At 36.6% G+C, this 23736-nt stretch overlaps 2 protein-coding genes across 8 annotated transcripts in view; both read left to right on the forward strand.

Annotated features, from left to right (window-relative positions):
- The first annotated feature begins 1234 nt into the window (after window positions 1-1234).
- LOC149008459 (uncharacterized) lies at window positions 1235-17232 on the forward strand. The gene is given in 12 exon segments (XM_089165045.1): window positions 1235-1368; window positions 1679-1773; window positions 2618-2675; window positions 5419-5613; window positions 9173-9249; window positions 13033-13115; window positions 13281-13332; window positions 14809-14877; window positions 15526-15612; window positions 15695-15756; window positions 16334-16494; window positions 16497-17232. Coding segments are annotated over 12 exon segments (1125 nt in total). The 5' UTR covers window positions 1235-1250; the 3' UTR covers window positions 16565-17232.
- Window positions 17233-20065: 2833 nt separating this feature from the next.
- The window catches only part of LOC149008460 (phospholipase A(1) LCAT3-like), a 48971-nt gene continuing 45300 nt past the window's right edge, over window positions 20066-23736 (forward strand). For 3 of the 7 annotated variants that reach the window (XR_016175293.1, XM_089167298.1, XM_089167296.1), the window contains exons 1-5: window positions 20066-20521; window positions 20769-20860; window positions 22902-23029; window positions 23237-23372; window positions 23522-23573. Coding sequence is in view for 6 of the 7 variants with exons in the window: in XM_089167298.1 (XP_089023424.1) it covers window positions 20296-20521; window positions 20769-20860; window positions 22902-23029; window positions 23237-23372; window positions 23522-23573 (634 nt within the window). In the remaining variant the exon portion in view is untranslated. Of the gene's footprint in view, window positions 20522-20768; window positions 21373-22901; window positions 23030-23236; window positions 23373-23521; window positions 23574-23736 lie in introns of those variants that run through there. The other 4 variants (XM_089167297.1, XM_089167301.1, XM_089167300.1 and 1 more) reach the window with 4 other exon arrangements.

Genomic DNA, 23736 nt, shown 5'->3' on the forward strand with positions numbered 1-23736 from the left:
GTGTTAAGATCAAATTATTATTCTACTGTCAAATAGGTTAATTTTTTTTTCTTCTTTCTGTATATATTGAGGTTTGTCAGGGTTAGTTTATGCACATCTCGACTAGTTATTGAGCTAAAATTTAACATCGAGGGATTGGGGGTGCGAATAATGATTACAAAATTATATTCCCGACAAACACGTGACTAGTAGTGATTAGGGGTAGGAATAAATGGAAGATTTTCCCAAGGCAAGGATGTATTTGTATTGGATATTACATATGCCAATGGCAAAAGTCGAGCCACAACCTCTTTACTAAGAAGTATTTGATCTTTCCAGTTTCAATCAAAGCAACCCTTCACTGGCACAAGGATACGATACATATTGATATACCTTTTTTTTTTTTTCTTTTAATGGCACATATTAGATTGCACTAAAATATATTGGCCAATACAATATAAATATACTCGATATGAAATAATACGCATTCTAAGATCACTTGACTGATATAGTAGTCGATACTAATACTTTAAACTTTGGTTGTATATCTAAATCCTCCACCCACATGAAGAGGAAATTCATGATACGTGATTAATCCAAACACAAAATCCTCTAGTGAGCGAAGGTGAGAGAACACCTGAATTGGTACATTTTTTAAATTTTCATGAGAAGAAGGATTTTGTTTTAAATTAGATACGTATTATGAATATAATCATGTGGGTTGAAAATTTTTCTCTCAATCTGAGTACAAAGATCCATGCTCGTTGATTTCAAAAAAAAGTAAAAAATTTGTCGGGTGAAAATATCGACCACCAAGATTCCAACCTACCGGTGTATAGACTGTCATGCACATTAAATGCGCAGGACTGTTCAACACTTTCAGGCTCTCTTCACCCAAAAGTCAAAATACCAAATATTTATAGAAAGGATAAATGCCGATGCAATATGTTCCCAAATGACGCAAAACCATGTTTGCATTCTTCTGGCCGAATTCAACGGTTAAAAACATGTCTTCCAGCTTTGAAACTCCCCTGCACCGTTGGTTCAGATATGACAGATGACGCTTGGTGGGGCCCACTTAACTCTGTTCGTTAGTGTATAAATGTGGCTATGTATAGAATAGCAGCATTGGTTCATAATCGGTGAGAAATTTTTCAAAAGGTGACTCGGAGACTGAAGCTATATTATAGCTTCGCTCTTGGGCTCTGACACTCAATCGACTCTGTTAATGGTGGTTTTGCTATAGTATTTGAGAGCGCCAGAGAGAGAGAATGGTGAATTTCAAGAAGTTCTTCACAAAGAAGACTCTGCTGGGTCTTGCATTGGGGCAGTTTCTGTCGCTTTTGATCACTTCCACCGGTTTTTCATCTTCAGAACTTGCCAGAAAAGGTCTGAGACGAATGATTGAATCCAGAATGGATTCATCTCGAAAATTTCCGACTTACCTCTCTTGTTGTCATAAGTATTGAAAGTCAATGAATTGTTGGGTATCTCATGACTTCTTTTTTGCAATGTCTGTCTTCGTTCAGTTTTTATTCTGGCTGTTGATTTTCCCCCTTTTTTCTTGCTGTTTTGTTCTTCTTCTTCGACAATTTCAAGTTTTGATGCATTGAACTCTGGATTTCAATTCATTAGCTATGCAAACAGAGAGAGATGTAATTCAGTTTGTCGTGTTCTTATGGGTTTTGTGTATGTGTAGGAATCAACGCACCAACATCACAATCCTTTCTCAATTATGTGCTTTTGGCTATTTTCTATGGAGCCATGGTAATCTACCGAAAGAAAGGACTCAAGGTTTATACTCTCTCTCTCTCTTAATGATAGAACTCGATCGTAAAAGCTAATGCGTATTTTATTTGAAGAATTGGAGTTGCCAATTGTTATAGACTAAATGGAGGCAGTCTCAAATTTTTGTATTTTTTTCTGAAAAACCTTCATTATGTTATTTCTGCAGTTCTGAATTGTTGTCAGATTTTTTTTCTTCCACAATAGTGCTCCAGTAATTACTGTGGTTAATTCTCAAGTTTGAATCATCTTTTGCTTCATCATACATCTAAGTGTATAGTGCGTTCACAAACACAAACATTTTTTGCTGTGGAAAATGTAAGACTTAGTACTTTTTGAAATAACATGTATGTGGATAGAGAAAGAAGTGTTTATTGAAAGCCTATCTGTTAGGTAAAGATCAGGGTCTGTGAAACAGGAAGGTTGGACAATGGTATGCTAGCTTAACTTTTTGTAAGAAAGGATCAGTTTCCTTCCCACCCTCTCTTAATCTTTCCCAAGGAAACGTTTTATTACTTGAGAGTGATGTGCCTGTTTATAAAAATTTAGAGCACTTCGAAATTGTGGGGGTGTACAAGTTACAATGATCTTGCTTTTTTCAACAACTTTGTAACTAATATCTTCCGGCATGTATCAATAAATAACCCAATATAGCCTGTAAATGATTACAGCCAACTGTATCCCTAACAGATGATGCCCTCAATTATTGTTTCAATTTCCCCTTCAGAAAGGTGTAGTTAGATTGTAATAACTTTGCTTCAGAATTTATTATATAATAACCCCCTTAGGCTACCTGATTTTCTACTTTCGTATTCTTTCCATTGATTTCCCCCTTTTCTTACTATTTATGCAGGCAAAGTGGTATTTTTATATACTCCTTGGTATAGTTGATGTGGAGGCCAACTTTCTTGGTTAGTCCTACGGAATTAAATATATTGCACATTGTGACTTGCTTCAAGTGATTGTTGTTATTTTATTGTTGTTTTTTTATTGGTTATCATTGTTGCTGTTGTTGTTGTGCATCAAGAAAGGCCTCACTCTAGGCAGGGCTTCCTTTACAAAGTTTAATGCTGGTTTAAGCTTCAAACAACCTTGCACAACAATTGATGAACTCATAGCAGATATTCCTTAGTTGGAAGAACTTCCATGGATCACACAATGAACATAAAAAGTAGAACATGGGATAATTTGAGTTGAGCTTCTCACCATGTCTGTCTCTCACAGCCATTAATGGCTTCAATCGAACTCTTTCTTTTTTCTCAAACTTGAGTTGGCTGGGTGTCAGCTTGTTCATGTATTTATAATTCCAACTAATTACATTGTAGGTTCTCCTAAAAGTATCTAAAACCTATTAGTTGGCAGCCCCTTGCGCATGGTCTTAATGTATGCATTAGGGCTGCAACAGTGTTGGGTTGCACCGTGCTTTTTAAAACCCTGACTTTGACCTAGGGATGTAGACGGATCAAATTTGACTCAGATATGGTAATATCCGAATTCGAATACAATTATTAAAAATGTTATCCAAATTCGAATCCGATATCCATCAGATGTGTAAATTTATGACTAAATTCAAATTTTTGTTAATTGGATTTTCAGATAATGTTCAATTCGAATTCAAAGTAGTTGGATGGATAAAAATATCTGAACGTAGTTAGAATATCTGATATCCAATTAGAGTAACAAATATCTGAATAGGAAAAAAAAAACTTTTCTTAATTGACAAAAAGATTTAGAGAGAGAAAGAGGGGATAATGATTTATTGGACTCTTCATCTCATTCTTGAATGTTGGGTTCAATTAATGTAGTGGTGTATTGATAGTTTAATGTAATTATTTACTATTAGGCTGTGTTTGTTTGCAAAGGTGGGGTGGGAAAAAAAACATGTGGGCCCCATGTGTAATGGGATGAGGGAGAAGGAAAGGAAAGGAAAGGAAGGGATTTTGTGGAAAAATGTTAATGTGGGTTCCACTTTTTGGTTTTCCACACTTTTCCACAAAATCCCAATATTTTGTGGGGTTTTGAAAAGGCATGGGGTGGGAAAGTTAGCATGCCACCTCACCAGACAAGCTTTCTTAATTGCTTGTCTCCAACTTTCCCATCCCCATCAACCAAACAAACCACACTTTTGGAATTTAATGGAAAATTTTGTTTTTTTTCAATTTTTTTTCCCACCCCACCTTTATTCCAGCAAACAAACGCAGCGTTAATGAATATTAATGAAGGGATAATGATGTATTTCCCAAAATTAAACTTTAATTGGATACGGATAGTATCCATAAAATTTCTAATCAAATCGGATAATATCCAACTTAAAATTGGCATATCCAAATTTGAATCATCCGAATAAAAAAAAATCGAATTTGGATGCTCTTAAACAGATATGAATACGAATTGAATTCGGATTTTCGACTATCCGTTTACATCCCTACTCTAACCTTAAGTACCTTAGCCCAGTGTGACCCTAACCCTACAGGACCAAGCCAGGATGGGCTAGGTTAGACACTTAACCTTGATCCTAGCCAGCTAGTCCTAACCCTAACCACAAAACAATAAAACAATGCATTCTATACTTTTGGCCCACTTTTACCAAAAATAAACTAATGATGGAAGGGTCAGGGCTGGGTTGGGCCAGCCTTGGTCAAACACTCAACCCTGACCCTAATTGGGGACACCCTTTTGGCCGGTGCTAACCCTCTAGGCCAGAATTTTGGGCCCAAATCCTCTTCGGGTTTAGGGCAAAGCATCAGGGCCAAACTTGCACCCATAGTACACAGCCTTTCACCTGCTGGTGCATAGAGGCTTCTTTGAGAAATTTCTCTAAATGGAAATCCAACTGATAAAAACTCCTATTCCTAATCTAGAAAGGGTAAACCTAGTGCCGAAGGCTTCCATAAAAGCAGAGTCTGGGTGATCCACTGACCATTTTTCCTAGGCAGCCTTACCCAACAGCAGTAGATGTTGTTCACTCAAATTTCTTGGTATTTCACAACAAGCATGAGAACTTGTTGAATAAATCTAAACAAGCATGAGAACTTGTTGAGTAAATATATTACAAGGAGAACTGGTTGGTTGGCATAACATAATGCTTTATTTTGTATGACTTAAGCAGAGAAGCCAGGAACTCAGATTTTATGAAAGACTTATTGAAATAGTTGATCTATTTTTCTTTCTTAATGAGCATAATCATTTGAGATATTCAGTTGGAATCATCTGAAGCTATATTTTAGTTTAGTTATGATCAAAATTCAAAATTAAATTCACTGACTTTGTATATTTTTTCTAGAAAATGCAATTTTTTGTATGTATGTAATCAGTTTGGGATTTGAATCCAACAATCATGTCTATTAGTGCAACCCAGAGGAACAGATGGCAATGATTATTCCCAGGGAAGATTCAACATAGGAAATGGGTAGTGGAAATTTAGAAATTCATGTTGAATATTCCCCCGCCCGAAAAAAAGGAAAAAAAAAAAAAAAAAAAAAACTCCCTTCAATTTCAGTACCATTTTGTGTCCTGTAAACATTTTCTTGAATTTTTTTCTCACTTTTTTTTCTTTATTGTACAGCTCTTGCTTTTTCTGTATTTAGATAGGTTTTCTCTAATTTTATAAGATCCATATCCTGGAAACTGAACTTATATCCCTCTTACATGCAGTGGTGAAGGCCTATCAATATACGTCCCTGACAAGTGTAATGCTGCTTGATTGTTGGTCAATCCCATGTGTCATATTTCTTACATGGTTTTTCTTGAAGACAAAATACAGGATCAAAAAATTTGTTGGTGTGGCAATTTGTGTTGCTGGTCTCGTTATGGTTATTTTTTCAGATGTCCATGCAGGAGATAGAACTGGTAAACTGCACTGGAACTTCAAAAATCATATTAGTCCTTTTAACTATCCTTGGTTTTTGCTAATATTGTGCCTAGATTATTTGTCACTGTAATATTGGTGACACAGAGTTCTATATCTTGTTACTTTGTGATTGATGATGCAAAGTTGTGATTGTTCTTATTTGGATTTGATTGGACACAAAGGACGCTCTCTAACACTTTTTTGCAACTATAAAGCTAATTGACAATCAAATAGTTTTGTTCTTTTTTGGATATATTTAGGTGTTTTTTATTTAGAAATGATGTATGATTGTTATTGCAGTACTATTTTTTGTTATGTTGCAGTAATCAAGTCTGTGAACCCAGACAGAGAAATGGAGAAGGCGAAGAGAAGAGAAGAGAATTGAGAAGATGGAGAGTTAGAGTTACGCAAGATGCTGCAGCTCTCCCTAATTAACTTTATTCTCCCAGAATATTACAAAATAAGGAAAGATATATTCTGATATAATCTCAGAGTATTAGATAATCTTGAAACGAATTAGGAAAGATATCCTAAGAATATATTCTGCATACTTACTAACTTACTGCTTCATCTAACTTATTTGCAGCCTAAGTAAAAAATAGAAGTAAAAACACTTAATAGATTCATAGAAAGACAGGTTTACCCCCCACAGCACTATGCATACATACTTTAACATGCTACACTCTAGGCCTCGGATCCATGGTTCAAAATCTCGCTCTCGAGCGAGATCTTGCCTTCCAAAAATCGAGATCTCAATCGAGATATGGTCTTTTTTTTTGTGCCAACTCGATGGCCTATCTCAGTGGATTTTAGGATCCAGGTTGGGCTCAAGCTTGGTAGTTAGCCTAATTTAGACCATTTGAACACACTAGTGGCTTTCTATTTGTGAGAAAACAACCCTAAGTATGAGTTCTAAGTCTACCCTAAGTGTGAAATCGAAATGTTGTAAAATTGGGGAATGCAAGGTTATACAACATGTAATATAGAGCGTTTAAGACATATAAATGAAAAGCAAGTGTATCAAATGCATCAAATAACTTAAATGTCATCAAAATTTCATCCATGTGAGTATCACAATCTTAACTCTCAAGAATACAATAATAAAATTGTGCAACCATTAGAACTTCTATATAAGTCACAACTCATAAGTTTATAAGACAAGCATAGAATGATTGATCTTCCTTTGGTGTTGTAGATGTGTTAAGAGTAGTTGCAAGTGAAAATCTAGCTGAAATTTGCAAAAAATGGGGCAAAAATTGAGAGTTCCAACAAGATATGGCGAGTTATGGTGAGATATGGCAATATGTGGAGTCTTGACCTTGATCTCGTCTTGCCCTTCATCTCGTCTCGCTTTCTTCAAAAAGCAAGATATCTCGTGAGATCTTGGCAAGATCTCATACCATGCTCGGATCAAAGTTAGAATTTATTGATGGTATGTTAATTTTCTTTAGGCTCCATACTTTTGCAGGTGAAATCCATGTCAGATGGAATTCCTATTAATATCCCACTTTTTTGAACTAGTTTGACATGAAGATTTCCCTTCTTTATGGATCTTTTGTAGAAGCAAATGGAGCTTTAGAAGTATACTTTGCTTCCACAGGGGATGAGAGGACCAAAAACAGTGATATGTTATTTTTTTTAATACTTGTAGCCTTTTGGCTATTTAGGTCTTCCATTTTAATCTTCCTGCTGCTCTTTCTATCTTTGCAAAGGATTTTGATGAGAGGAACATAAAGTAAGAATGTCAATTCAATATTATAATCTTGTTAGGATTTGTATGCTGCAACCTTCTTTGTTGTTTTCTGAAATAGTTAAGCAAGCATGCATTGATAAGCATCTGTCGCATTATATCATGAAAAGAAAACGCTGTCAGCTGTTTTCTGATGCCATAGCTACATAGTTTGTGTTGGTCAATGTACTAGAGTGAATTGTTGAAGAATAAACCTGTTAGATAATTTTAAAGAGGAAATCAGACTTTTTGTTGGACAAAGATAGTCTTTTGACTCTCTTCACTGTCCTCAAAGCCAATCATTGAACATATGAGTATCCGTATTGAATGAAGGAATGGGCCTTTTTGACAAATAAAATAAAAATTTCTGTTGTGTTGATTTGCTCGAGTCATCTGTCATTTTCCTTATTTGCCATCTTTTTTGGGTCTAGACCCTAGTTTTTCCTTCCTTGTTTTGTTTGGTGGATTGTAGTCATCCACTCCATTAAGTTGGATAATGCTGAGGTGTAGTTTATTTTCCCAGTTTGAATTTCCTATCCTGGATTTTGTTGGTACTACCATGGTGGGAGATCTCGCGAGATATCTCGCTATTTTGAGATAGTGAGATGAGAGGAGAGACGAGATCTGAGAGATGGGAGATCTCGCCACATCTTGCTGAGATCTCGCCACATCTCGCCGAGATCTCGCCATATCTCGGCGAGATCTCGCCTCTCTCTCGCTGGAACCATCAAAACTTGCCAAAAACTTGATTTTTGGCCGGAATTTGTTGGGAATTCAACTTCTAAATATCTTTAAGACATCTACAACATTAGATTATCATCATTCAAGCCTATTTAAACTAGATCTTCAACAAAGGTAAGATTTCCCCCCAAATTTGAATTTTTTTCAGATATAATGTTCTACAATGGGTGTGTGAGTCTAGTGTAGATATATGTTGATCCACAAGCTTTGATCTACACTTTCATGGAAACCAATTTAATGTGACATTTAAACCGATATGTGACATACTACAATGATGAGTTGACTTGGGAGTCATATGTGGCCACTGTTCAGAATCAGTTGATGCAAAATGCTAAGTGATACTTTTGTTGTCTTGTAGTCTTGTAATCTTATTACTCACATACTCTTGTGATTGTGAACTTATGGATTATGATTTATGACTTACTAGAAGTCTAAAACTTCTTATGGTTGTAAAATTTTGAAGACATTTAAGTTCTTTGATAGTTTGATGTGTAATGTATTTGATACTTTATAGTTGATAACAAGAATTATTTGATATCTCTACATTACATGTTGTCTAACCTTGCATTTCACAGCATTTCGGTTTTACACATAGAGTCGACTTAGAAGACATACTTAGGGTTATTTTCTCCCAAATCTAAGGCCACCAATGTGTTCGAAAGGCCTTAAATAGGCTAAATACCAAATTTCAGCCCAACCGGGGCCCTAAAACCCACTGAGATGGGCCACCGAGATTACGCCAAAATTTTGGTAGATCTCCCACCATGGGAACTACTACTGGCTTAATGAACCGAGATCAAAGTCTCTCTCTTTTTCTACTCTTTGCTTTTGAAGATAAGTAATGTTGTCTCGTCACTATCCTCTGTCAATTGTGCCCCAGAAGGGTGAAAGGGTCACCATGTCTTTTTGTTTCATGGGTTGCAGTAGATTGGTATTTTAGCTTTCTTGTATAATTTATTGCTTCCAATTGCACTTATCTAATCTTTATAACATGAATTAAAATTAATCTTGTCGTCATAAGTTCGAACGGTTTTAAGTTATTTAACGTTTTATTTGAAAATATTTAACTTCTGTACAATTGCTTGTAGCTGGAAGTAGCCCTATCAAAGGAGATTTTCTTGTGATTGCTGGGTCTATGCTTTATGCAGTCAGTAATGTTAGTGAGGTAAGTTACTTTACATGGTTTATGTCCTCCCTTCCAAACCCATCCCCCTCACCCCCCCCCCCCCCCCAAAAAGAAAAAAAAAAGAAAGATAATTAGATAAAGAAAAAGGAAACCCGAACACAAAAATTTGAATAAATAAATGAAGGGTTAAAATTGACATGTTCTACAAGGACACTGGAAAAAGTTGCATGCCATGTAGAAATCAAGAACACATTACAGTATACATAAATTTGTAAATGTCATGTTTAAGAATGATGTTTGAAATAATCATGATTGACAACCCATAAAACTTTCAGTAGATTCAGGGGCACATTCTCTTTTGTGCTTGTCATACCAAAGTTTGATCCTGATTTTTTTCTGCTGGGAGATGGTGTTTTGGTTTTGCACTTCCAATATTGTAGTCCTGTTGTTATTTTGAAGCTGCCTTCTGCTTTTTACCCCGTAATTTCTGAGGAAGTCCAATGCACATTTATTCGGTGTCTCTATTGAGGAAAAAGGGGCAGGCCTTGGTGCAATGGTTGGTGGACCACAGTTATTGCCCCAAGGTTAAGGCATCAAAGCAGCCTCCCAGCAAAAATTGTTGGGGTAAGATTGTGTAGGAAAATTGTCCCCTCAAATTCTGCGGGTGTGGAAGTCTTTTGCACTGGGTTCACCCTTTTTCTTTTCTCTATTGAGGAAAGAATCTATATCCAGTTGTTATGTGCTACAACTGTTGACAATATAGATAACTTGTGGAGAATTTTTATTGTAATGGTAGCAGCAGTATCACTGGAAGTATCATCATATTTGAAGCTTGTACATGAGTCTAGCAGAGAAATTGCAGCTTTTGCTCGCTCCTTCACATTTGAGGGTCTTATGTTTGATCAAGAACTCTTGTACGTGATCAAGGTAGTTGGTATTTGTTTCAAACAAGCCATTTGCAATCCGAAGCCAGGTGCTATTACCTGTTGTTCTTATTTTGTCAACTTCTTCATCCATTAACAGGCAAGTCTATTTCTGAGAATTATCCACAAATAGAATTTTTTTCTTCTAGACTATATTCATATCTTCTTTTGCACAAATTTTCTATAGGAAGAACCCCTTGTATGTGATCAAGGTAGTTTGGTGTTTCCGTGTTTGCTTCAAACAAGCCATTTGCAATTCGAAGCCCAGGTGCTATTATCTGTTGTTCTTATTTTGTCAACTTCTTCATCCATTAACGGAGCTAGTCTATTTCGTAGAATTCTCCACAAATAGAACTTTTTCTTCTAGAAGATCATATTCATATCTTCTTTTGCATGAATTGTGTATAGGAAGATCCAACAATCGGAATATATTCATCTTCAGATCAAGTATCAAGATTCATATTTGAAGAACTCAATTCAATTGTTGGACTATTATGGTCAGATATTGTGATTTCTGAATTACCCTTTCCCCTTCTATCTCACCACTTTCTCTCCTGAGTTGACTCTGGTTTCCCGTGTTCTGTTTTTATTTAAATGCCTAACCTAATTACTCTTTTAGCCAAATTTCCTGGTTATTGACTGTTTTTCCCTATTGGTTACCATTTGTGTTATTCAAATAACTAATTTCAACTTTTCTTTACTTCATCATTACATATCAGATCTTTATTCTAATTTAATTCCTCTTGTTTTTTTGTTTTTGATTGTTGGTTAATTTTCTAAAGCACTCTTCTACTAGATCTTCTGGGGTTGCCCTATTGATGCGAATTATTCTTTATTATAAGATCAGGTTTGGCTACTGTTTTGAGCCCCTTTCCAATGCAGTAGTACATTAGATTACTTTCAGAAAGGTAGTGCAGCAAAGATGGGAAACTTCACTTATGTGGCTACCCTTTTAAATCACTGTAGTGATTTTAATGGTGGCCTGCAACTTGGTGGAGACACAGTTGATTGTAGGTGTCTATTTTTCTCATTTTTAGTCCGAATTATCACAAATCTTAGCTATAATGTTGGTTAAGGATTTGTATTAGAGATTCAGTTGTACAGTATCACCATTGTTAAGGAAAATAGAGCAAAGTCAAGCACTCAAGACAAGATTTTACGTGATTCACCCGAAGGCTATGTCCACGGCCGAGCAGATATGGTGTTTCAGTATGAGGAAGAAGAAAAAGATTACAACCTAACCATGTTCCTCTCTATTTTTTCTCTATCCCTCTCAGTCTTTTTAAGAGATTATATAGTTATAGGTAAAAAACCCTACGTGAAATGGACAATAACAGAAATGTCCCTGTACCAAAAAAGGAACGCCCAAAAACAATACAGGAATTTCCAAAATTCTAAGTAAACACGATATTGCCTATTGCAACACTTCCTTGTGTGCACCGTCCATGTTTGGACTCTCCAAGTCAATGCAATCTTGCCAATTACAGTGGCTTCCTGTGCACGGTCCAAACATGGAATCTCCAAGTCAACTCAATCTTTCCCGACGCATTTAGGCCCTCAAACGGGCCCCAAAACATTTCACATGGTAAAAATTGTTCTTCACCACTATAACCATAACTTAAATATTTAGATTCTATGAGAATATCTGAGATGGGGAATAGCCTATTTAGAGAGTTCTCCTAATCTTCCCATCAGTTCCAAGTAAAACTTTACCGGAAGTAGAGTTGCAACTGAGCGCAGATGGGATATCTTAGGTGATGCCTAACCCTACTGATCTTTGCCTTGTTCTTGTTATTTCCATGTTATTTTTACACAAAAAGTAGACATAATTTTTAACCTAATTATGTATATATTTATAATATTAAGTCAGATATACTTAATCATGACCCTTAATTTGCATTACCTATATTCACATGTAATGCATATTTTACATATATACATGCATAAGTTGGGGCCAGGTGACGTCTGAGCTCAACTCGAGACAACAGCCCTGCCCTCAAAACCCCAACCCTAGCACAGGCCAGCCCAGACCATGAAAATTTCAGGTAAGCTTATGGTGGAATCAGGATTGATACTTGGACCATTTACTGGAACTTCATTTAAGAACACTGCCATTTTAATAAAGTGTCAGGGTCCTTTCAGAGAAAATCTTCAGCATAGTTGTCAAGGTGTTGCCCAGATATCCAGGCTCCTTCATGGGTCCCGGAACAACATGTCTTGTTACACTTCATAGTTGTATGTTTATTATGTTATTATTGTTTTGTTTTTAGGGTAACTTTGCTTATATTATATCCTATTGTTTGCTTATTATATGCTGCTTTTGTGTGTTAGGTAACTTAGGTCATTCCTAGCATTAGTATATCATATTACATATAAGTATATATGCCATGTTTTTGAGGAGAGAACCTAGTGCAGCTGTCTTTCTAGTGCATTTTTCTTTCAAATGATGAGTAATTACTCTAAGTTCTTACCAGTGAACTCTGCAATTCGGTCTGATATAAGCTAATTCCTTGTGGATATCTGAAGCATTCCTGTATTTTCCTGTTTGAACTTTAACACTGCATGTGGTACTAGGCTTCTAGTTCAGAGTCAATCATGCCCTCCCCATTGGATGGTGTTCAAGCTGAAGCTAGCCCCTTTTGCACACTGCTAACCTTACTGGAGCTAGCAGCCCGACAATTAGGTTGCTGGGATGGGAGGGGTGGAAGGGAGATGTCAGATGCATAGCATGCCTTGCCACCCTTCACCCTTACTTTTGTTTTTGTTAAAAATATCATAATAAGAACAACAATTAAAATAAGAAGTAATAAAAATAAATAAATAAATAAAAAGAACTTGACTTCCTTAAAGCAACACCATAGCAACACTAATCCTATCCTGATCTTTTTGTCTCATGCAGGAGTTTCTAGTGACAAATGCTGACAGAATTGAGCTGATGGCAATGTTGGGCTTATTTGGAGCTATTATTAGTGCTTGCCAAATGTATCCTGGAACTATTTTGTGATCTTTAAATCTGGTTTTAGCTAGATTTCTTGGCATTTTACATTCTTTGAAGTTTATTAGCTTTTACTGTTGTCGGCATAGTGGCCTACTGTAATATGCAATAGACCATATTGCTTTTTTACTTTCCCTAATGAACTTTAACAGAAGCATACTTGAGCGTCAAGAGTTACAGTCAATCCAGTGGTCTGCTGGGGCAGTAAGTCTCTCTCTCTCCCCCCCCCCCCCCCCCCAAATTTAGTAGTAAGAAGCAGATCCATTTTTTGAGTTACACAAGGAAGTCCAGTAGACATCTAGTACTTTTTTGGAAGTTGATAGATCAGCAAATAAATTTTTTTATTAGTTGAATAATAATAAAGCCTTAAAGGAGGTTGAATATTCCATGGGGATAGTGTACTGGTTCATTACCAAATTGGTTTCTTTTCTTAGGAATAAGTTTAGGGTTGGGTTCTTCACATGTTGGGCCTTCAATTCCATGGAGGCCCTTTTATAGGGCCTAAATTATGGGCAATTAGGTAGTTTTATTTCCATACTTAATTTCATTTTATTTTATGCTTTTCTTTTACATTGAATTGTCTATCTGGTTGATGCACCTCAATTGGGGAGTTCCAACAAGGCTGCACACTTCCAAGATCTTCAATGGAATCAGCCTAAAACGAGATTTTTGAACTAGGTTGAAGTGGTGTTTTGGGTACTTCCATAGTTCCATTGATTGGATTTACATGAAACCTTAAGAGATTGTTATGCAGGTCCTTAAAAGATGATATTTTGTGATGTTTGGCTAAATCTAATGGCTGGTTTGGGAGACCTAAATTTGGTAGGAGTTTGGATTTTCGTAGGACTCCCATAGTTGATAGGTCTAGGGGACTTGGATGGAGGTTTAACGAATGGGAATGTAGGCTTAATGGGGAAGAAGGGTTCTGCCAACTTTGGTCAAATCCAACCGTTCAGGTTGGCCTAGAACTAACCTTGAAATTTGGGTGTATTGGGAAATCTGGAAATTCAAGGAAAAACAAGATAAACTGGGAATACCCAATTATTTTGAGTGTAACTTCATAAAGTCATAAGTGTGGCTCTTATGCAAGTTTCAGAAAATGCCTCTTGCATAGATTTTTATTACTTGACTAAAGCTAAGCCTTAGCTTTGCTCATCAAAGCAGAGGTTAGAAAACCCTTAACTGTTTAGACTGAAGACCCATAGAAGAGACAAAAAGGGGGAAGGGGTGGGAGAAAGAAGATTTACCAATCTAGGGAGAATGCAACTTATGGCCATTTAACACATTTACTTAAAATATGTACCAGCCTACTGAAAACAATCATTAGAAAGAGGATGATCCAAAAGAAAGCCTGGAAGGTGAGGCAGCTGACTGAATGGACTGGTTTCAAAGTCAATATTAATCTAGTTTGACATTTCAGGTTAGTGGACCATCTTGCATGCTATATGCAATTTCTTAGGTTGAATGATGAAATGCTGATATGGTGCACATTCATTTCAGGCATTAAAGTTCTCTGCATCTTCTTTTGTCCAGTCAATGTCATCTGATTGTTTTCTTCTGATGCTGTTTAATTTTGTAGTTCTCTGATTTGAGGATGTACTTTGCTCTCTCTATTATGTCCATTTTCCACATCATGAAATTAGATTTGTTAACCCTTTTTTTTTCCTTATTTTGTTACAGGTGCTTCCTTTTGTTGGTTTTTCATTGGCAATGTTTCTTTTTTACTCATTTGTACCTATCTTGCTGAAGGTACACAGCTGCAACTTCTCCAATATTTTATGCCGTGTGATCACATCACTAACTAAATGCTTTCAAATATGATTATCGCATGAGCAACCATGTTGGTAGAAGAAAGAAAACGGGGGAAAATGGCATGCTGTTTGGTTAGATTCACTTTGTACCAGTTTCTAGACCAGGGGATTTGGAGGTCTGGTCGTCCTAAAACCCAGAACCATATGGCTTGTTTGGAGTCTCTATTTTATTATTAAGTTGTTAATTTGTGTTAATAGTCAGACCGGAATAGGGTTACATTGTTTTTTCAAGTTATCCTAGATATGAAAATGAGGAAATTTTAATTTCAGAGTTGAACGGAAGGAGAAACCTACTGTATGGTCCAAACAAATGGAATGAAAGTCAGAATATGTTATGTTGTTGAAGTCAGTTAAATTGACATAGTACCCGTGCTTTTCTTTTATGTGAATTTTTCTAACAATTTCAAATAAAGAGTAAAAAATCTTTTCTTTTCCCTTTGGCTGGATCCATATTTTACCCATGATACTTACTCCTAGTATAGTGCAGGTGTAGAGTTATTTATCTAACTTCTACTTGCGTACTATCTTGTGTACTAACTTTCCAGCTACAGAACCATTTGCTGATGTTCTCTTTATCTCTGTGCAGCATAGTGGGTCCACCATGCTAAACCTCGCTCTGCTTACCTCAGACATGTGGGCCGTTTTGATTCGTATCTTTGCATATGGTGAAAAGGTTTGGCATCTGATCATGTTGTTTTGGCTGTCAAGGTTTAAAAACCTGTTGGAACTGACTTATTTATGATTATTTGCTTCAGGTTGATTGGCTGTACTTCCTTGCTTTTGCTGGTGTTGCTATTGGACTAATTATCTATTCATGGTATCCTTCATTAAGAAAATCTTTGCCTTTTCATATGATTATGGATCCCTCAATTCTTCCACGTCACTGAGCTTGAGGTTACCCATTTTGAAGGTCTACCAGTGAGCATAGGGAAAATATTTTGCGTTGCAAAGGTCTTTGGACCTTGAAGTATCCCTTATACCAAAATTTGCCTCATGATGAGTATCTGTGACCTCTGGTATTCGTATATTTCTCTGAACCAATCACAATCTTTTCAGAAGTGCAGAAGAAGTAATAGATCTGAACTTCTGAAGCAGTTAAAAAATTGGCATGCGGTTGTGATTCAATGGTCATTCTAATGAGAACATGCATGAAAATGTTTCTGGTGCATAATGATAATGGGTAAATTGTTAGCTATTATAGATATCTTATGCCAGATCTGCATCAAGACTGTTCACTCATGCAGACCCTGGTATGAAGGATCTTGTGGTCCTCTTTGGTCAGGCCCGAGTGCCATTAATATACTAATGAAACAGTCTAGTTGTTGAATTATCATGGATTTGTTTCACTTGTATGTGTAAGGGGTTGTTCACGTCATGTTTGCTCATATTCATAGGGGTTCAAAAGAAGATGACAAGAACAAAGTTCAAGTTGCAGAGGATGCTGCAGAATCAAGCAATACCATGGACGAGGAAGCTGCTGTGGGTATTCCAGTCGAAGGATTGACAGCAGCAAGTTCTAAAGCAGTAGATAGTAGACATGACTCTGCTCCCAGTGTTCTCAAGGACTAGTTGCACCAGATGGCAAAAAGAAAATAGTAGAAGATGTGCAAGGGAGTATATCTTGACAAGAGAAAAAGAGGGGGGGGGGGGTGTTGAACCTGTTCTTTGGCAATTTGAGAAGGTTCTACTGACATGCTCACTACCATTGATAGGCGACAAAGAAGCAGTGCAAGCATGCTGGTAAAGGTTACTCTTCTCCTCACTGTGAATAATATATACCTGCCCATAGCTTGATTTTGAAAAGATCTCCATAATCAGCTACTCTGATGGAAAAAAACCATATTAGTTGCATTAAGAATTGTCTTTATTTACATATTTTACTTTTTGGTTTTTTTCCCCCTTGCACCTTCTTGTACTTCCAAATCCCCCACCCTCCCCCTCCCCCCCCCAAAAAAAAAGCCTTTAATTGTTTAGTGAATTTAGTAAAAAGGCGATGTGCCAATGACCAATACCTTTTTGTAAAGATATCACAGGTTTGACTCTCCTTAATGGTATATGTAATATTCTCCGCTCCTCAATATATAAACTATCAGTTATGGGAATGTATAGCAGGTTACAATACTCATTGACGCATCAACACCACTACCAACAAACTCAGTCTTTTCCCAACACATTATTGTATAATCTATTGGGGAAGATTTCTCAGTTGGTCCTATATGGTACTCCATTGATTGATCGCTTATATCTTTAGCCAATTCTTTGCTTAGATTTGCCGATTTTTGCGGTGATAAATATTCACAATTTGGTTTGGTGCCCAATTCATCAGCACAAGCAGATATCTAAGGGTTTGTGTTTTTTTTTTTTTTTTTTTTTTTTTTTTTTTTCTTCTCGGGATGAGTCAGAAGATCGATGATGTCCTAATTGTCACCCTCGCCTATGAGAATTTGACCACCCAAGTCTTGCAGCAATTTTTGTTGAGAGTTTTTATACTTTGATCTCATATGTTGTAACTGTGGTACACCAACAATTACAGTCAACATCTCTATCCAAATAAGATATAGAAAGATCAAATAAGAACAAATAAGAAACGTCCAAGATAATCAAGATAAACGAAAGAAGGAATTAAATAAGGAGAAGGAGAAGACAACGGGCTGGTGTGACAATAATGAAGAGCTGACGAAACTAGATAAACTATAAGGGAAAAGGACTACCGTATGAACTTTTAGTCTTTTGACACTGACAACATGAGCAGATAAAATAAGAAAAATAAAGGTGGAACCGGTTTCACAGGTGGGACGGACTGAGTCCGGATCCTCACCCCGTCGGCTTCTCAACCACACAAACACGTGGGGTCCACAGGTGAAAATTTGAAGTTTTTTTATTTTTTTTTAAAAAATGTTTTTCACCTGTGGGCCCCATGTATTTGTGTGGTTGGGAAACCGTCCGGGTGAAAATTTTAAGTTTTTTTATTTTTTTCAAAAAATGTTTTTCACCTGTGGGCCCCACGTATTTGTGTGGTTGGGAAGCGGTCGGGGGAGCACAGACCGTCGGGGAGCAGTCGGGGAGCAGTCTGTGCTCCCCCGACGAGGTGAAGATCCGGACTCGGACTCTTGGGAGTCTCAGAAACGCACATGAGATATTATAGATTTAGGAATATGGTAAACATGAAATGATAGTATAATAAAATAGAATAATTCTACCCAAGAAAAGTAGAATCATTCAGTTCTTCCTTAGGTTCATAAATACCGTTTTTCATTTATTTATTTTCAAGAATACTTTTTAGATTCTATTTCATTAGTTAATTAGTGTGACTTATCTATCAACTTTTCCATCATCACCCCCAACCCAAACTCAGTCTTGCGTAAAATTGTCGAAGTTCAATTAACTTCTAGATGTGAAATCATTGCTTGTATACTTGGTATTTAATCATAATTTACAATAACATCCTCATCAGTCTATCGTAGGAATCATTCCTTTACTACTAGCTCAATCGATTAAATGACAAAATGTTTCTCATGAGATCCTAGGCTTAAGTTTCTCCATTTCCCCCCCCCCCCCTGTTTTTTGGTATGAAGTGTCTCAATTAATGCTTATGCTAAATGGTCTATAAAGGAGCATTATATAACAAAGGTGTACCTCTGACTAATACAATAAGCCTCGAGAGTAGATTACATATATACCTCCTAAATTTTGTTACATCATTAATGTTTTTCTCTGCCTAACACTTTTACTCTACTTAATTCTCATATAATTTGATTTGAAATATAAAAGGTATACAACAACAAGCTGCCTTGTCCCAATTAATTGAGCCTTTCAATCAATCATGTTTGAAGCCATACTAAATGTAAGGTTTAAGTCATGCATATCTGATACGGGAAAAATCATAGTCGAACCGGGTCTACCCGTGGTTCGACCCTCGACCCCGGTCGGGAAGAAACGGACCGACTTGCATCTGAGCAGGCCGAGTTTAAAGATAACTTGCTGAGGAAGTAACCTACCTCAATCAACAAGCACTCCTGAATCCGTAATCTTAGGAGTGAACGAATCGTCAAGGGGACGGTTAACGACACTTACAGAAACAAACGATCGTGCTTACTTGGATAACTGCCGCGCTACGATCATGCTAACAAAGGAAGTTATCCATTATCCCACCAACGAACGGATCTAATGATTGAGATGGTCACCCGAAGAAGGCTCTAATAAATCCAACGAAGGAGATTAAAAGGTAAACACTATATAAGACATGACCTACGTACAAGAAAGGTAACTAATCATATTCCCAATATTCATATTCATACTTCTACTCTGTACTCAAGCAGAGCCTTTGTGATTAGTTCATCAACTGACTTAGCCTTGGAGGTGGACTCACGACCCCCACGGTCTGGCCACATCTGACGATTGTTTTGCAGGTCATTCTTCAGTGATATAAGGGTTGAGCAGATTTTGGATGCATCAATATCATTTCTCACCACTTCTCTTAAGATCATCTTAAGTTTGCTTTTAGCTCTTCTAAATTTCTAGATTAAATCACTTTTTCAAAACAGGGGCATTTACAGGCCTCTGTTGAACATGTTCGTATCACTTTAAACGACTTTCTCATTACTTATCACTTACTAAAACTACTTACAACCTAACTCTAATATGATCATTTCTTATTGACTAATGTTTCATTAGTCCCATTTCAGCAAGACAGGTACAAATGTGATACTTTGCAAAACTCAAGGCCGTGCATGTAATTCTCTGCCAAACCAAAACCTATTGAGGGGGTTCCACATCACAAAAATAAAAAGACATTTTATCCCTTTTCATTAGACAGTTAAAAAACCATCCTTATCCTTTCTTTTTTTTTTTTTTGTCTGAGGTTCATCCGGGCCAGCTTGCGCGCACCTTAATTATATCCTCAGAAGGAGCTTTGTCGTTTCGCAAGAGTTGAACCCATGATCTCTCCACTGAAAATTATGAATCTTATAATTCTACCAACCCTCCATATAAAAAAAAAACACCCTTATCCAAAACAGAGTTTAATAAGTGGTCACATGCCACGTATGATTAGAAACGTCTCTTTCGGCTTTTCCCGTAAAAAAAAAAAGTGTTGTTATCGGCTTATCGCCAACATCTTCTGAATTTCTCGGAGAGACTAGAGACGTAGCAGAAGAAGAATCAAGAAATGCATGGATGTGGAGAAGTCTCGATTGCGCATTGCGCACCCCTTGCGCACCGTAGCAGATGGTCCAGCTGTTTATATTTGCGTCGTTGTTGTGCATTTAATTCTCTTCTGCAACTCTTCAGAGCGAGAGAGAGCCAAGTCTGAATCCTACCCGAAGAAGCTCAGAATAGTATTACTCTCTTAGAAGAGATGCTCAGTGATTGTTGCTTGTTTCCGTTCCTTCGGAGACGGAAATCTAAACAAGATGACTTGGAAGTTGATCTTGATCCTGTACTTCTCATCTCTGGTATTGGTGGTTCGATTCTGCATTCGAAGAACAAAAGGTTCTGTTATGAAGTTAGGGTTTGGGTTCGGATATTATTAGCTAATTTGGAGTTCAAGCAGAAGCTTTGGTCCGTCTATAACCCCAAAACAGGTTCTTAAAGCTTATAACTTGTAAATACTTTTGAAGCTTGAAGCTCTGTTCCTCTCAGCTACTTGGTAACTCACTAAGCTTGTAAAAGTAGTGTCTTTTGGTTTGGACACTCATTAGCGTTTTCTTGGTGATGTCATTGTTAGTTCAACTGCTTCTGGACCAGTTTTTGTTCTCTGAATTTTCGTTCCTTGTTTTGCTTGTTTGGAGTTTAGTTTCCAAGGTTTTGATGGGGAATCTGGTTTTCCAGGTTATACAGAGGTATTGAATGACGGGACTGAAATTGTGGTACCTGACGATGATTATGGGCTGTATGCAATTGATATCTTAGACCCCTCATGGGTAATTTGTCTCGTCCGTTTTCTCTGATTACTAGTTCGTGTGTGATTGCTATCAACATTCAATATTAAAATATGGGGTACAAAGCTTACTTAGAAAAAGAAGAAAAAAATTCAATGTTTGAACTTGAAGGAGTTGCACAGAACAAAGTCCTGATTCAGGTCACTCCGTGATATGCCATGTCAGTAAACTAAAACAGTGGCTAACACAGGTAGGTACAGAGTTCAAGAGTACAGCATTCATCTCCTTGGTCCAATATCCGCTCAAAACAAGAAAGGCAAGCAGGTTAAATTGAGTTCAAGAAGACTAATATTATAAAACGGGGTTAGATTCCTTTGTTGTGAATTGGCATTTTTATGGTTTATGAAACATTTATCTCTTTCTGTAGTCCTTTTAGGTTGAAATTCGAGGGATGAAAATAGCCATGCTGCCTCAAGACATTTATCACATGAACCCACCTGAGGCACTAATCAATTTCTGCAACATGGCAAGAAAATGTTACCTTTTTACATGAGGTATATTACAATATTTGTGATACGAAGATTCTGACTGCCACAGTTGGAAACCAGTCTACACTGTATATGGTTGAATCATTACTGGTACACTGGAACATCTTCCTAATTCAATTGATCCTACTTACTATTAAGTGAAATTCCAAGAACAATCAGTACAGATGATTTACTTAGTGAGGTCAAATGAGTAGTCCGTGACTAGATATATATTTTGCTGAAGCAGAAATATTTTCACCTTCAACTGTTTAATCAGTGCATTTGAGTTTCAACTACTTCTTTGCTCCCCCCCGCCTTCCACCTCCCCCCCCCCCCCACCTAAAAAAATTTGACTCCTATTCTCCTGGATATTCTATCATCTTTGTCCTCCTATTCTCCTAAGTCTTCAATCAACCATTTACTGTGTCAACTAACTATGACTATCATACTGAAAAGCAAGCAAAAATTGAGAAGATGGGTTAGTCATTGTAAATAAATTTTTAGGCATTCAGTTTAGTGGAGAATATATCTTACACAGGATTCTTATGAAGAGTTAGTTGACTTCTATTCTGAGATTGGATCTCATGGGTTGTCTATGAAACTGAAGGAAGACATGTGACCATGTAAAATGGGGTTTATTGGAAAATACTTGTGCAGTTTAGCCAGCAAAGAATTTTGTTCTGACGATGTTTACCTTTGTGTTCCTTTTTCATGTCAAAATATGGAAGGACTTTATTTATTTTACGTGGTTAATATTGAGACTTTGGTCTTGTATTGTTGAATCTGGAACTTCTGTTTTGGTTTGTGTTCATTAGTTGCAGAATTATGATTTTTACACTTTACTGTAAATCATGGATTACTTCTTTTTATCAATCCTTCTTGGTGAAAACAAAACTTACAATACTATTTTAACGTTTTACTATCCTTAGCAAATAACCCTTGAAGTTAGTAGGAATTAAATTCATAAAGAATCATCTTGTACCTTATCAATTCTTGTTGCTCTCTATTGCTGATGAAAAATTTTGTGCTGAAAAGTGTTCTTCCAATTCCTTCAAAATTTTAATTTCTGTCAATTTAAAACTGATGTTCCTGCTACCCTATAACCCAAAAACCTTAATCCTTATATGCCTCCAATTTTTCACTGTTACATATTAAGATTTCAGAGTTTTTTGCTGTTCCCATACCTGAATGTAGAAGTCTAACATGTTCTATTTCTATTTCCTTCTCTGATAGTTTATCATTCTGCTTGTCCTGCTATGGAAGATTTAACTCCAAGAGGCTCATACCTGAATTTGAACACTGGATCCATTACACAATTGTACATTGTCCTCTTGTTGTTGTGTCCAAATTCCAATTATATCAATCACCAATTGGTAATCTTGTCTCCACTGTGATGCACAATTAATATAAACATGTTTGGTAATATCACTTTCTTCATATGACAGTTTCAAATCACTCTGTTGTAATAGGAATCTGTTGCTGTTCTTTTGTTCTCAAATGTTTACCACTTTAATATGTTCTTTTGTTCTCTGATTTCTTCTTTTCTTGATGTCCAGTGGGCCAAACTTTTTCATTTTACAGATGTATATCAGTTTCATGATATAATAGATATGCTTATTGGATGTGGGTACAAGAAGGGGAGTACGTTGTTTGGACATGGTTATGATTTTCGTCAAAGCAATAGGTATTCAATTGTTAAGTGATTAAGTGTGTGTTAATACTGTTGATTATTTGATATTCATGTGGTTTCGTCCAACCATGAATGCTAATTGAGTGTTATGACTGATGCCTGTTATGATTCTTCCAACTTTATTGTAACACAACTGCTTGATAATTATTGTAAGAAAGTTTCTCAATAAGCTCAGCTTGAGACTGGTTATCACGTTGGCAGAATTGACAAAGCAATGGACGGTCTAAAAGCAAAACTTGCCACTGTCTACAAGGCTTCTGGAGGGCGAAAAGTTAATATCATTTCACATTCAATGGGTGGATTGCTTGTGTCATGCTTCCTGTCACTCCATAAGGATGTGAGCATTTTCTATCTCCTTCAATCCCCACTCCCGATGTTCTTCGTAACTAGTGGAGTCACTTGCACCAGTTTTTTAGGATGTCTATGTTAAAAGATGATTGTTTTGTGCCATGAAAAGGTTTTGTAATTTAATTCTTGAATTTGCAGGTTTTCGAAAAGTATGTGGCGAAGTGGATTTGCATTGCATGTCCATTTCAAGGTACTTCTTATTTATTCTTCTTACTGAAACATTGCATGTCCATTTCAAGGTATTTCCTTTTCAATCTTCTTTCTGAATCACAGTATCCCTTTACATGATTCGAGTCCTTACATGTGTTTTTTGAGGGAAATAATAAATGACCTGAAATTCTTTTGCTAGAGAA

This window comes from Hakea prostrata, chromosome 8 (assembly GCF_041222555.1).
Source record: "Hakea prostrata isolate BN-2017 chromosome 8, UWA_Hpros_2, whole genome shotgun sequence".
Taxonomy (NCBI): domain Eukaryota; kingdom Viridiplantae; phylum Streptophyta; class Magnoliopsida; order Proteales; family Proteaceae; genus Hakea; species Hakea prostrata.